The 14,435-nt window shown below is 57.3% G+C and overlaps 1 protein-coding gene across 3 annotated transcripts; it reads right to left on the reverse strand.

Annotated features, from left to right (window-relative positions):
• Nucleotides 1-1,090: 1,090 nt before the first annotated feature.
• On the reverse strand, nucleotides 1,091-9,667 carry ARRDC1 (arrestin domain containing 1). Of its 3 annotated transcripts, none has more exons than XM_003996111.5 (8): nucleotides 9,499-9,667; nucleotides 3,426-3,536; nucleotides 2,891-2,941; nucleotides 2,636-2,790; nucleotides 2,218-2,400; nucleotides 1,944-2,120; nucleotides 1,435-1,870; nucleotides 1,091-1,358 (listed from the first exon to the last, which is right to left on the reverse strand). In XM_003996111.5, the coding sequence occupies exons 1-8, from the start codon at nucleotides 9,614-9,616 to the stop codon at nucleotides 1,294-1,296; spliced, it is 1,296 nt and encodes a 431-aa protein (XP_003996160.1). In that variant the 5' UTR covers nucleotides 9,617-9,667; the 3' UTR covers nucleotides 1,091-1,293. The 3 variants fall into 3 exon arrangements, with proteins under 3 accessions (XP_003996160.1, XP_006939758.1, XP_023098913.1); XM_006939696.5 differs by lacking the exon at nucleotides 9,499-9,667 and adding an exon at nucleotides 8,717-9,167; XM_023243145.2 differs by lacking the exon at nucleotides 9,499-9,667 and adding an exon at nucleotides 4,023-5,497.
• Nucleotides 9,668-14,435: the final 4,768 nt, after the last annotated feature.

The following is a 14,435-nucleotide window of genomic DNA, read 5'->3' on the forward strand; positions in this document are numbered from 1 at the left end:
TCTGGACCCAGGAGTGGAAGCCCGAACTGGAGAATGACAGCTAGGTCACCAAGCCCAAATTTTGCACTTCTGGACTGTTAAGTGTACAAGAAGTAAATGGGCAGGGGCTCAAGATGTCTTCTCATAATCCCATAAATGTCTTCTAGATTAAGGTAACGGACACCTATCCAGTCACTCCCTCACCATATGGCAGATAGGGAATTTGAACCCAAAGTCTTATCTTAACCACACCTCCATTATTTCCTAAAGCACAGTCCACAATCATTGGCCCCGTTGGGCATTTACAGACCCTCCCCTCAGCCCTGGAACATCTGCAGATGTCCCTTTGGTAAACGTTGCTCTTCCGAACCCGGTTTTTATTTGTTCTTGGGTTCCTTGGATCCTAGACAACAGGCATTTGAAGGGGACCTCAGGAGCAGGTGTGGCCTTGGCCTTGTGTTCACACTTGGATGAGAGGGGAGCAACAGTATCCCTCACAGCCAGAGTAGCAGTGATAACAGCAGGGACTTGAGACTTGAGGCCAAGGATAAGGGAATAGCGCAAGAGGCAGAGGCTTGGGCAAGCCCTCCTCCTCATCCCCCAAGGGATTTCCTCTGACAAGGAGGTCTGAGCCGCTCCCCCTGGAATGATGGGTGCTAGAGGGGAAAGTCCAAGGTTTGTGACAATCAAACGGAACAGGGGTGATCTCCCCACGTTACAAATACATTTTAAATTAATGCCAAGGCCCCAGACATGCAAGCCCAGCTTAAAGGGCACATCCTTAAGCAGAACCATAAAAGCGAAGGCCAGCCGGGCCCGAGTTGAAGTTAACCGGCCCACGCTGGTTGGTCCCGCTCCCCCAGCCTGTCTTCCAGCCCTAGGCACCAGGAAGGATGGGCCCATACCCGAGGAAAGGGGCACGCGCCCAGGAAGGGACTGGGAGACCCAGAAGCCGGGGGCCCAGAACCAAGAGAGGGGCAGGGCCTGGAGGGCGCGTGCCCGGGAAGGGCGGGGCCAGGAGGAGGGCGCGCGCCGAGGAAGGCCCGCAGGGTTAGGCCGCCGCGCACTGAGCTGGAGGAGGGCGCCAGAGAGGCCGGCCTGTGCCCAGCTCTACAAATGAAGCGCTTTATTTACACTCCATCTCTCTAGGCCCCAGTCCCCGGGGAGAGGCTGATCCCGAGGCGGAGGCTGCGAGGAACGGCCGGGCAGCAGCAGGTCCTGAGTGCGACGGGCCAGGCCAGGAGCAAAGGCACGAGGCCCTGGGCGCCCGGTCCCAGGGCAGAGGTCAGCCCACCCGGAAAAGGCGGCACAGGGTCAGCTCCCGGGCGTCAGGCTGGGATCTGCACCGCCACAGCTCTGCTCATAGGATGGCGGGGCCTCTGCGGGGAAAGAGCAAAGTCTGCAAGGGGCTCCTGGGGCCCTCTCCCCCAGCCAGACCCCAGGCCTCTCACTCACCATAGGGATAACCCCATGAGCTGTATTCTGGGGGCAGGATCAAGGTACTGGTGGTGGGCACTGGCCCTCCTGAACCCTCTGCAAAGTAGGGAACAGTGGCACCTGTAGAGATGCACAAGGGAGGGGGCAGTGGGTGGGGAGCAGGGCTGCCATCCTGAGGGCGGGGCTCAGGGGCAGCAGGCACAGAGCCGAAGGTGGCAGGTAGTGACTGCTGTTGTGAGTGGCTCTTCGTGGAGAGGGAGACTGCGTCTGCAAAGTGGGGGCTGCTGGCCGCAGCCTCCGCCTCCTCCTGGGGCGGTGCGGAGGGCACCACCGGGATCGAGGCCCCAGGAGGCAGCCCTGGGCCTGGCCGGGGGCTCAGCGGGGCGTGGTTCACAGCAATATTGCCGATGAAGACAGGAAGGGTCACGGTGGCTTCAGGCACCTTCAGGGAGACCTGGGGAGGATGGGAGAGTGAGGCTAGGCCACCTGCCCCCTTTCCCCACCCCGCTCCCTCCAACCCCCAGCACCTGCAAGTAGTAGTCCACGTGGATAAGGCTGCAACCTGGCAGGGCTGACTGGGGCAGGGCGGGCACCAGGATCTGCTCTTGCCACTGGGCCCGCCTCCAGGCCTTGACACCCGCACCCTCTACCTCTGCGATGGTCCGCACATCATAGATCCAGCGCTTGGCCTTGTAGGATACTTTCTGGGGAAGGGCCAGCCTGTGAGCCTGGGCAGGCCAGGCACCTACCCCTCCTCTGGTCCCATGGGGACAGGCCCTGACAGTCAGAGGGGACTCTGACCTGCAGCAGACTGGCTACCACAGGGCTGGTGTCCTTGCCTGACTGGTTCTCGATGTCAGCCTGCAGCCGCAGCACCTGGCCCACCACGTAGCCACGGAGGTCGGTGCTGGCGGTGAGGACCACGCTGCCCGTCTTCACCAGCTTGTAGGAGAACTTCTTGGTGGTGGAGGCCACGTTGGGTTGCTTGAGGGGAGGGCAGTAGTGAGGGGGTTTGGTGGGCGTGGGCAGCCTAGATCCCTAAGGCCTCTCGCTGAACAAGCCCACTGTGCCCTGCTATCCCCTGCCCCCCAGACACAGCACAGTTAGCTCGGGACAGAGAGGCCGCTGCTCTTCTAGATCCCGGCCACCTCATCTTAGTTGAGGACAGGACATCCGGCAAAGGTGGGGACCACCCAGGAGACCACCGCTCCATCCTCACCTCGATGTCAGGGATGCTGTTCAGATTCAGGGGGCTCAAGATATAGAACACACGGCTGCACTGGTGATCCTTGGAAAAACGTGGTGTGTCGATGGTGGCCCGCACCTGGTGTACAATCTTCCCAAAAGGGCCTTCAAAGGACGTTGGCGCTGTGGCTGGAGAGAGAGCAGGGAATGGCACCCAACTGCCCCCTGCCCCACCTCCTGTCCACCAACTGTCACCAAGAGGCCTGGCCAGGCAAGGCTGGGCTCTTACCAGGAAGCAGGAACTGAAAGGGGAAGTTGTGCTCTCCAGCGGGCAGGCTTCCTGCAGAGACAGGAGGGGGGTGTAGGGGAGAGGGGGCTCAGGAGCCTTGAGGTGACACCACAGGACACAGGTTGGAAGCAGGCCCTGCAGCTGACCAGCTCACACGGACTCTGGCTACTGGGTCTCCCAGCCTCTGAGTCCAGGCACGACAGCAGCAACGGGCTGCAGCCTGGGCAAAGGAAGTGATGCAAGATCTTGGCTTGAACAGGAAAGGGAGATGGGGTTGTTCCAGGAGCCAGAGCCCACCCAAATCAAGAAGGAACTGGCCCCCTTCAGCCACCCAACCCCTATCAGGCAATACCCAGAGCCTGATGGGGAGAGAAATACACCAGGATGCCAAGTAGTGCTAGAGGGTGAGCCAGCACGGGGGTCCCAGAGCCTGATGGGGAGGCAGGGTGGACAGACGGGCCCCACGCTCAACCAAGGTCTGCCGTGGGCGGGGTCACTATACACAGTGAGGCCAAGTACAGTCTCCCAAACTCACCCTTGTCAGCCAGCGACAGCGCACTGTTGAAGTAGCCCTCCTCCACTACCCACGCTGCATCATTGGCCTTGTTGGACACCCTGCAGGAACCCATGCAGGTCACTCGGATGGCTGCAAGGGGGGGATGGCGTGAGTCCCAGCCAGCTACTGTCCTCGACCCCTCCCTGCCCCCACCACAGAGACTTAGGTAGGGCTTGCAGCACTAAAGGGTGCTGGGACTTAGGCAGGCCAGCAAGTGGCCTGCTGCTCTCCAGAGGATGCCTCCTGTCCATCCTCCATCTTGCGGTACTCCCAGTACAGTGCTCCCATGGCAATGAGGCACAGAGTTACATCTGTCCTGAAGCCCAGAACAGGAAGGCCCCAGTGGTCACTCAGATGACACCTGCACAACCCCAGCCTGTTAACCTCTGTTCCCAGCCACCCCTGGGCCCACCAGACCTGTGAAGACTTAGCTGCCTATAGGGCATGCTTGGGACACCAATGATGAACAGAAGCCCATGGGAGCCGCTGACCTCCAACCCTACTTCCTGCTGCCTCACAGGCAAGTCAGCTAGGCTGGGAGGCACCCCTTTATGCTCCAGGAAACTAACTGCTCACCCTCATGACACAGGAATGTGGTCAGACCTGCCTGAGCAGATAAGGTACCCAACAGTCTGGCACACTGGCAGGTGAGGACACCCTTGACTTCCTGGACCAGTGCTGCCCAGGAGGACTGGTTTTCAACATCAAGAGATGGTTCCGTCCTCTCCCCGACTCTCCTGTGGAAGCACCCAGACCAGAAGCACGGGTCACCCCACCTTTCTGTGGTCGGGAACTCAAATTCCTCACTCTAATGGACATATGCCCAGAGACCACTATGGTCACAGGCTGTGGCTGGACAACCAAGAAGACAGCACGGCTGGAGAACCAAGCAGAGAGGGGCTGGGAGCTCCGTGACTCTCACTCCTGACAGCTCCGCTTCTTTCCCTGCCCCGTGTTGAGACAAGGCCAAAGATGTTAGCCTCCCTGCCCAGCCCCTCCTCTTCGTCCCAACTCGATGGTCCAGTGAGGGCAAGGTGACTCAGAATCTGACAGCCTCCTGACAGAGCCACCAGGCAGGAGGAACCTGGTATCCCAAGTGTCCAGGGCCAGGAGCCAGCCACACCAGCCATGTTCATGTCTCCCCAGGCTGACTCCATCCTGCCAAACAGGCCTCCTGTTAGCCATCCACAGACCACCGGGGCTTTCCCCCCACCGTGAACCCTTGGCTCATCCTCCACCCCTGTTGGCACTGCCTGTGACTGGATCCTGATTTCTAATCCACACGCCATCAGCCATCCCTTCCTAGGGCCAGACCCAGAATTGTTCCCACCCCAGAAATCTGGGACATCAGTGATGCTCCTATAGACCCACACAGCCCAAGAGAAACACGACAGGGGAGTGAACAGAACAAGGACGGGAAGCGTGACAATTCCAGATGCCACGTAACTTTAACACTCCCCACGGAGGGGGTGCACTCTCCCTTGAATCTGGCTGTCCTACGAACGCTGGGACCAGCACAGTGTGCCAGAAGGAGTTAAGTGGTCCCCAGATTGGCCCAGTGCCAGCTGAAAACCGACAAGTGACCCCAATGGATGGCACACACAGCTGAAGAATCACTCTGCCCAAATTCCTAATCCACAGCACTGTGGGTCATAGTAAGATGGTCATTTTAAACGACTTAGGAGTGACTTGTTACGTAGAAACTTTTACATAGAAACAGGCAAGAACAGACGTCCAACCTCAGTGGAAATCAGAGAGGCTCATATGAGTTACCATTTTAACCCATCAGACTGGCAGATATTAAATATTTTGACACATGTTAGGAGACGGAAAGCACACTCCTTTATGGTGATCAAACTGTAGGCTACTGCAGGGGCCCTGAAAAAGCACCAGGAAGATCTGCTGTGATCTTACACACACATACCAGGGGACTCAACAGTTCTTAGAATCCACCCTATAGGGCACCTGGGTGGTTCAATCGGATGAGAGTCCGACTTCGGCTCCGGTCATGATCTCACAGTTTGTGAGTTCAGGCCCCATATCGGGCTCACTGCTGTCAGCCCAGAGCCTGCTTCAGATCTTCTGTCCCCCTCTCTGTCTGCCCATTCCCTACTTGTGCTCTCCCTCAAAAATAAATACACATTAAAAAAAAAAAAAAAAAGAATCCACCCTAGCTACCCAAGAGCTTCGAGCAACACTGGTACCGAGGACTATCTAGGCATAGCCCACGTCCAACAGCAGGATGGTTAAAACAGTCACCCACCCAGACTGAACTTGGCCCCCAGAATTCCGGTGAACAAGCCATGGGGTCACCTGACCCTAGAAAAACAAACAGTATCAAATCGACCCTTGGGGTATTCCAGGTGGGGGGCAAGTTCTATGACCTTCCCAATGTGCAGGCAAAGAGCCTCTTTTTGCACACATGCCTAAGCCTCTTCAGAGACCTTGCCTGAATGAGCGGCTTCCAATCACTGTCTTGGAGTCAAACAGCCTGTTCCTGTGCACTCTCCTCCACAGGAGAACAATGGAGGTGCAGGGGACAGATACACACAGCAGGCTTGTCCCTCCCACCTCCTGCAGGGGGGGATCTGCTCCCGCAGGTGACCATGACCATCACCAGTGTGATGGGTGGCAGCACAGCCACAGGACAGGGGAGGTATGTTCTGGTAAGGGACAGCCTCTGCCACACAGAAACAAGCCCTGCTGTACCATCTAGGTTTAAAAGTGTTTCAGTTCTAACAGTGGGTCTGGGGCAGCTCCAGTTCTCTAAGGAACATCATCATGTGGACTGTATTCCAGAGAGACTTCTAGAACTTTCCTCCCCAGCCAGCCCTCCCCTGTCCAGTAGCCCTCCTCCCTTGCACCACCTGCCATCACTCTTCATTCTGGTCCCAAAGGTCTCGCCCACCTCCACCAGCTCCCACAAATCCACAGCAGCCCACCTTTTGCCACATCTTTTCACTAAAGCTCTGGCCTGTGAGGCACTTCTGTCTGTCCTGTGTCCAAATCTGAAACATGACAATAATAATGGTGCCCACCTCTCAGGGTTGCTCTGGCGGTTTATAGAGTTGGTCCGCGGGAGGTGGGGAGAATAGTGTCTGGCCTGCAGTGACAGCTCAGGGAACTGACAGAGCTGGGAGCTGACCACTGCTGTCGTCTGGGTACCACCCTCCCTCAATGCCAGAAAAGAGTGCACCCCCGTGTGACCCTCAGCCTCAGGCTCAGCTGGACTTGGGCTCCAGGAAACCGGTTCCTTCCCCAGCTTTCTACAGTAGCTCTGAGGACAGCCAGTGCCCTCATAGCTGAAGTGCAAATCATCACTGTCCCTCCTCAGACAAGTATTTAGTGGGTAAGACTAGGAGCCCCCCAGGAAAGACCTGCTGTCCTCGCCACCTCCATGTCCTCCCAGAGGGGTGGAGGGCCTCCCTGTTGCATCACTGGCTGGTAACAGGAGCTGAACAGGTATCTTAAGATGAAAGATGCTTCCGATTCTGTGTCTCCCTCTCTCTCTGACCCTCCCCCATTCATGCTTGGTCTCTGTCTCAAAAATAAATAAACATTTAAAAAAAAAGTTTGTTGGTTTTTTTTTTTTAATTTTTTTTAACCTTTATTTATTTTTGAGACAGAGAGAGACAGAGATGAACGGGGGGAGGGTCAGAGAGAGAAGGAGACACAGAATCAGGCTCCAGGCTCTGAGCTGTCAGCACAGAGCCCGACGCGGGGCTCGAACTCATGGACGGCGAGATCACGACCTGAGCCGAAGTCGGACGCTTAACCGACTGAGCCACCCAGGCGCCCCAAAAAAAGTTTTTTTAAATGGGGCGCCTGCGTGGCTCAGTCGGTTAAGCGTCCGACTTCCGCTCAGGTCGTGATCTCGCGGTCCATGAGTTCGAGCCCCGCGTCGGGCTCTGTGCTGACAGCTCAGAGCCTGGAGCCTGATTCTGTGTCTCCTTCTCTCTCTGACCCTCCCCCCGTTCATGCTCTGTCTCTATCTCAAAAATAAATAAACATTAAAAAAGATTTTTTTTATGGGGCGCCTGGGTGGCGCAGTCAGTTAAGCGTCCGACTTCAGCCAGGTCACGATCTCGCAGTCCGTGAGTTCGAGCCCCGCGTCGGGCTCTGGGCTGATGGCTCGGAGCCTAGAGCCTGTTTCCGATTCTGTGTCTCCCTCTCTCTCTGCCCCTCCCCCGTTCATGCTCTGTCTCTCTCTGTCCCAAAAATAAATAAAAAACATTGGAAAAAAAATTTTTTTTAAAGATTTTTTTTAAAGAATGAAAGAACCACAGCCTTGCCTTTTCCACACCCAGCTAGGGCTGGAGGAAGCCTTAGAGCAGCCCCAGCACCCACATTCCATCTAGGCCCCTGGGGACAATCTGAAGAATAACCCCTCTGGCTTGAAGTCACTATCCATCTGCTTTTTGGCCGATACCCCCATCTTCCCTCTCCTAATCAGGGGCTCGGCTAGTACATTTACCATCAGGACCATCACCAGGGGCTCCCTTGGTATCCTATGCCCTGTCCATTCACCCACATCTCACCTATCACATGGTCTGGGGGCTCTGCCCAGGCCAGGCCATCCCTTTGCTCTAGTCAGTAACGGTGTGTTTGCTATGGGAACATGACTGGGCGGATGGGCGGATGAGCAAGGCAGTGAGCTCTGCATGGGGTCTCACAGTGGTCGTCCCCCCAGCCACAAGCCTGCCCCTCCTTCCTGCACCCTGGGCTCTCCCTCAGCCCCATGACACCTCTCACCTGTCACTTGTGCCCCAGGGAAGGGCTGCACTGTCACAGGGCCCCCTGCCAGAAACATAACTACCCCCACTCAAACTCCAAACTCCAACTAAGGAGACAACAGTCATCAGGGGGAGGCCCCACTAGGCCAGACACCTGACCAGAAGCACCTACACCCACTCAGTTTCTTTCTAGAGCCATGTGGCCTCAAACACAGAAACGTCAAGGGTCAGACCCGTCCAGGACAGGGGCAGCAGCTGCCCAGAAAGGTGGGCAGTGGCTCTCAGTCCTCAGTAGGCACCAGAAGCACTGAGCAGTCAACCACACTAACGCCCAGAGGATCAAGGTCCAGAGCGATGCCTGACGGCTATGGTTTTGGCCAAGCACGCCAAGGTGGAGAAGCACCCCAGCAGGAACACCCTCACACACAGTCTTGCACTCAGAGCCAGTGATCGGGCATAGAGGCCCCGGGGCTGCAGCTTTGCTCACTGCACCCTGAGGGCTGAACGCTGAAGTCCCATCCAGAGCCCTGTCCATACCTCAGATGGCAGATAAGGCCAGCACCTGCAGAGAGCCCTAGGGATGACCGCAGCAGCAAGCTAACTTCCAGTCCCAAAGTCCCAAATGCCTGTGCGAGCAAAGGACCGGCTAGCAGGGCTCGGGTTCAGCTCCTAGACGCTCACTGGGCTGAACGCCTGGGTCACGGAGGGATGAGCAAGATCCTCCCAGCTCACAAGGCCAAACCTCAGCCTGGGTGGAAGCGGGTATGCCGCGGGACCGCGAGGAGGGAGGGCCTGCGCCAGGGGCCTGGGCAGGTGGGGAGAGAAAGCCCAACGTGGGCCGGGCTCCAGGTGAGGGCCCAGCAGGGGCGGGGCCCAGCGGACCCTGCAGAACTGGCAGGGAGGGTCGGGGGCGTGCATGCATCCAAGTCAGAGTGGCCTTCGGCAAGATGGGCAGGATCTAAACCCCTGCCCCCGACTCTAGCCGACCCTAGGAGGAGAGAACAGGAAGGGCAGATGCGGAAGGACTGGGCCACCCGGGCCTCCCTGCTCCGCCCCCACTGCCACTAGCCACCCACCCCGGCGGCTCTGCGCCGCCCGGCTGGCCGCACCCTAGTCCTCCCCGCAGCCGGCGGGGCCCAAGGCTCCCAAGGCCGGCGGGAGACTAAGGGAGGGGGCGGCAGGTGGCGCCACAGGCTCCGCGGGTCCAGGCCCCAGTGCCACGGGCTGCCGCTTCCGGGAGCCCCGGCCCTGCCGCAGGTGCTGCGCAGCCACCTGAGCCCCGCCGGCCCGGCCCTCCCCCGAGGGGACCCCGCTCCCACCTCGGAAGGGCAACGGCGCCCCCAGACGCACGCGCACGGCCCCCGCCAGCGGTTCTCCAGGGCTGTAGACGACGCGGCCGTGGCTCAGGCAGACCTCGAAGAGCTGCACCCGCCCCATGCCGCCGCCCTGGCCGGGCGGCCGCGCACTGATGCCCCCTCCTGCCGCCGCGCTACGAGCCCCGCCTTCCAGGCCCCGCCCCCGACCCTCCCGGCCCCGCCCCCGACCCTCCCGGCCCCGCCCCCGACCCTCCCCGCCGGGCCCGCCCACTCCCCTGTGCCCGCCCCCCCGACCCTCCCCGGCCAGCCCCCAGCTCCAGCGTCCTCTTCTGCCGGCTCTTCCCCCGGCCCCCGGGCTCCAGCCTTCCTCGGCCCTTCACCGAGCCCTGCCAGGGTCCGTCCTCCGCCTCTTCCCCCTCCTCTCCACCACCAACTCCCTGCCTCTGCCCTCCCCGCCCGCCACGCTGGCCCGCCCGCGGGGTGGATAACGGCGCGGCTCGCGGGAACCCGGCGCGCTGGCGCCCCCTGGTGGCCCCGGGGAACGCGGCCGGCTCACCTGCCGAGGGGCGGGCCGGGCCGGTGCCCCCTCCCCAGCCTCCGCCCGGTCGCTGCGGGCTCGCTGCGGAGGGCGGTCCCGCGTCGCTCGGCGGAAGGACGTCACGGGGGGCGGGCCCCGTGCGGGATGGCTGGGTGGCGCGCGGCGGAGAGCCGGGCGATCCCCATGGGGGCCGCGCACACCTGTGCCGGTGGCGGCGTCGCTGGGTAGCGAGCCTCCGGCGGAGGTGCCGGGCTGTCCGGGCACCCCAGGCTCGAGAGCGGCGCCCCGGGACGGGGATGGGGGTGGGACCTCCTCTGACCTACCCTCTCTGAGAGGTCCCTGTGGAGCGGGGACTGTGGGGGACGGCGGACCCGCGAGGGAGCCCCGCGAGGGACGCGCTGCTTGCGCAGAGCAGTGCAGGGCGCCCAGCGGCGCCTTACGCGTGGGAGCGCCTGAAGGAGGGCGTCAGGGTGGCCCGGGTTTTTGTCCAGAACACCTGCGTGAATGGGGTGGCATTTTCTGATGGAGAAAACTGGCTTAGATATAAATTGCTTAGGGGATGGGACAAAGTCATGAGGAGCAGAATCTAAGAGGCTCGGTAGGTACATGTACGATTGAGTTTGAGGAAGACTAAAGATTTTCAGTCCCCTATTGGAAGATGGTAAGTCAGCGTGCTGATGACATCAAGGGTTTTGAGTGAAAGCCACAAAAAAACCTCACCTGGCCCTCCAGCAAAAGGAGAGAGGCTCATAGGCTGGGGGGATTCCACTGGGCCAAGCTGAGGAAAAGGAGGGGCCTGAGGCCCCGAAGGGCCAGCAGTGTGCAGCCAGCACCGGCCCGCCTGGCTTGCTTGGGATTCGGATGTTGGGGGAGAGGGAGGGGTCTGATTGGCCACACTTAAGGCATTTCTCTGTCAATACCAGGCAAATGGAGGAATTCCGGAACAAGGAGTTCAGGGTCCCTCTGGGAAGAAGGAGGATTACGGGCAACCCCAAAAGGCCCAATGTCCACAACAGAAGTCTAGAAGGAAGTGTTTTCTGGGGGGGGGGAAGAGAGAGAATTTGTTGGCTGCTGCTAAGATAAGTAAGCCACAAGAAATGGAGCCCCCATACAACTCTGCACCGTCACCCACCCATCCCCTGTTCTGGAAACCGCTGCTGTGTCCTCACTTAAGCCATCAGCGCAACGGCCCTGACTTCCCTGAGTGCTCATGCTCTCATGTAACCCAGGCTTCCCCCTAGGGCCTCTCAGCTGTACACGTTTATTTTCCCGAAACCCCTGTACATCTGAACCTGGACTGTGTGCTCTCCTGACCCCTTACAACAACCTCCAGACCATTTGCCCCCTCCCTAAGAGCCCCCAAGTTTAACTCATTTTCTCAGAATAGTAATCCACTGCTCCCCTGTTACTGTCATCTTCAAAGCCCAAGTCAATCCCCCTTTTTGGTGATTTCCGCTCCTGACTCACTGTCATGCTCTCCAATATCACCGCTGCAGGAATTCTTAGTGACTCCAGAATCGTGGAATATCCTTCCAACCCCCTGCTCTCTATCTTAAAATGTACCTGGGATTTGTTTCAATTAGGTGTGACAAGGTGACAGCTGCAGGGACAATGCCTTGAAAGAAGAGTGTAGTACTTCTTCCCAAGAGGAGGGAGCACTTGGGGAAGTTCCGGGTTGGTCAGGAGGCAGAATTTGTTAGGACTGCGCGTGGCCCAGAGCCTTGATTGTGTCCTCTGTGCGAAGGAATGGGTGAAGCAGGGTAGGCGAATTTGAGCAAGCTTAGGATCAAATACATCACTCCAGCGGTCTCTGGGCTGTAAGGGTGTTCTCTAGTCGTCCAGTATCTGGCCCTACAATGATTTAGGCTAGGGGAATAATGGCTTGGTGTCTGAGTTGCATAGAGGAGGTGTTTGGGGGTATGGCCTCTAGATTGGCTGGTTTGCATGTGAAAGGTGTGTTCCCAGGCAAGTTGATACCTCTAGGAAGTAGCTAGCCCTGGGAGGGGCAGCCTCTCCCCAGCCAGCGAGGCTCCCAAGATGTCAAAGCATTGTGAGATACAGAAAAATAACATGATTGATTCAGTTCTCTTGTTCCCATGTCTCCTCTCCTCCAAGAGCCCCCTCAGCTGACTTAAGCAGCTCTCTCAATGGCTTCCTTAGTTTGTCTGCAAAGATGTCTGGCAACAATTTCTGCCATCCCTTTATATTTACACTGTTCCTCCCATCAGAATGTTGGGCTCCTTCTCCTCCTGTAGAATCTGGGCTGTCCCCTTGCTTTAACTAGCTGGACTGCAATGAAACAGATGCCATAGAAGTTGCTGGCTCTAAGGAGGCCTCACAGCTTGTTCGTATTCCCTTGGCGTCCTGAACTACCATTTCAAAGTATCTGGTTACCCTACTGGAGAAATCCGAGAGATCGCAGAGAGGGAGAGAGAGGGAGAGAATGCCTGCACGGGGGAGTGAAAACATCCCAGACTGCCTGCATCAGTCACAACCAGTGACTGGTTGTGTGAGTGACCCAAACCATCCTGATTTATTACTTATTCTGAAAATTAGGCTGCATTCAGCCAGGGGGCTTTTCCACTCTGTGTGGGGTCTGCTGAGGACAGAAAGTCCAAGATCTGTTTTTCATTTACATGTCTGATGCCTCAACTGAGGCTGGTCGGGTGTCTCTTCCATGAGGCTTCTCCACATGGCTGCTTTAGGGTTCTGCACAGCACAGTGGCCTCCAGAGAGTGGGACTGATTACCTGGCAGCAAGTCCCCTAGAGGGGGGAAGGTGAAACTGCCAGTCCTCAGGCCTGGGCTCAGAGGTCCCAGAACTTTCTACACCATGAAGTGCATCAAAACGGTCACAGGACTGGGGCGCCTGGGTGGCGCAGTCAGTTAAGCGTCCGACTTCAGCCAGGTCACCATCTCGCGGTCCATGAGTTCGAGCCCCACGTCAGGCTCTGGGCTGATGGCTCAGAACCTGGAGCCTGTTTCCGATTCTGTGTCTCCCTCTCTCTCTGCCCCTCCCCCATTCATGCTCTGTCTCTCTCTGTCCCAAAAAATAAATAAACGTTGAAAAAAAAATAAAAAAAAAAAAAACGGTCACAGGACTGGTGTGGGGGAAGCACCACACCCACAGAGGGAAGGGATTGATTGTGACCCTTTGAGACAAACTGCCACACCTGCAACTGCAGAAGAAGCCACCAGCTGAGCCCAAGCTACACCACGAGTCACAGGAGAATAAAGTGGTTTTAACCTGCTGAATTTGGGGGTGGTTTGTGATGCAGCAACAGATGCCTGGGACAGAAGTCGGCACTTGGGAGTGAGATATTACTGCAGTAAAATTCTAAAATCTGACACTGACTTTGAAGCAGGCAGCAGGTGGACACTGGCAGTGAGAACTCAGCTGAGGGAGGCCGTGTTCAGAATTGGCAGGAAAATGGTGAGCCCGTGGCCTGTGGTAACATGGAAGACACAAAATGTGTCTAATGATCTGATTTTCCCGGCAGAAAGCTTCGAGGCCGATTGGGTTTGCTCAGTTAGCCTAACGTGAGATCAAGGAGAGAACGTACCAAAGAAGTAGCTGTTCCATACTCCGGCAGCAGGTAGACGAGGTATTTCCAAGCCAGGTCTTGCTACGTTGGAAAATCAAAACTTTTTCTCATTCTCGGCCTTTACAGGTGGCAAATAGTTCTAAAGGTGAGAAATGGCATCATGGTAAAAACTAAGTCCAGAGTGCCTCCTGCAAAATATGAGGGTTAAAATAAATTCAAGGGCACGGTTGTATGATCCCTTGTGAAGATATGTGAGGATTTCCGGTGGGGGTGGGGAGTCCTCGTAGACCCTGCCAGCCACACAAAGGGCTTCTAAGAATCTTGAGGCCATCGTTCCACAGCACCTGACTCAGCCCGCAGGAGAGAACAGCCTTCTTAAAGACATTTGCAGTGTAGCTTTTGTTTAGTAAAGTGAGTTACAATTTTGATATATAGAAATCCAGTTGTGTGTGTGTGTGTGTGTGTGTGTGTGTGTGTTTAAGGGTTGAAATAACAGAGTTTGAAATAAAAGGTGTCTGGGCCCCTGCTTTCTACAGGCAGGAAGCAGACTAACGAAGACACTCAGCTGCAAACACAGGCCGTTTCCTATGGAAAAGGGGGTCACTGCAAGTGCATGGCCCAGTGCCCGGAGGGAGGAACTCAAAACAGTAACTGAAGGAACCATTTGCAGGGCGCAGACAAGCCCTGATCAAGGAATATTATGACAGGTGTTAGCTGGGTTCCAAAATTGCTGTGGACCAGTGACTAGGGGTACACTCCGCCTTTTTGAACAGGGGGTCTGTTCACTTGAACTGTGCTTCACCACTGAATGTTGGGTATTGGGGGGCAGATAACATGCCCTTGGAGCAAAAGGCACAT

The sequence above is a fragment of the Felis catus genome, chromosome D4 (genome assembly GCF_018350175.1).
Source record: "Felis catus isolate Fca126 chromosome D4, F.catus_Fca126_mat1.0, whole genome shotgun sequence".
NCBI lineage: Eukaryota > Metazoa > Chordata > Mammalia > Carnivora > Felidae > Felis > Felis catus.

Bases quoted from the DNA above. Each gene is read 5' to 3' on its own strand.
- ARRDC1 (XM_003996111.5), bottom strand. From the start codon at position 9,616: ATGGGGCGGGTGCAGCTCTTCGAGGTCTGCCTGAGCCACGGCCGCGTC. The intron at 2,401-2,635 runs GTGAGGATGGAG...CCTCCCCTCAAG, and splicing joins ACAGCATCCCTGACATCGAG to CAACCCAACGTGGCCTCCAC. The intron at 1,359-1,434 runs GTGAGTGAGAGG...CTTTCCCCGCAG, and splicing joins CTCATGGGGTTATCCCTATG to AGGCCCCGCCATCCTATGAG.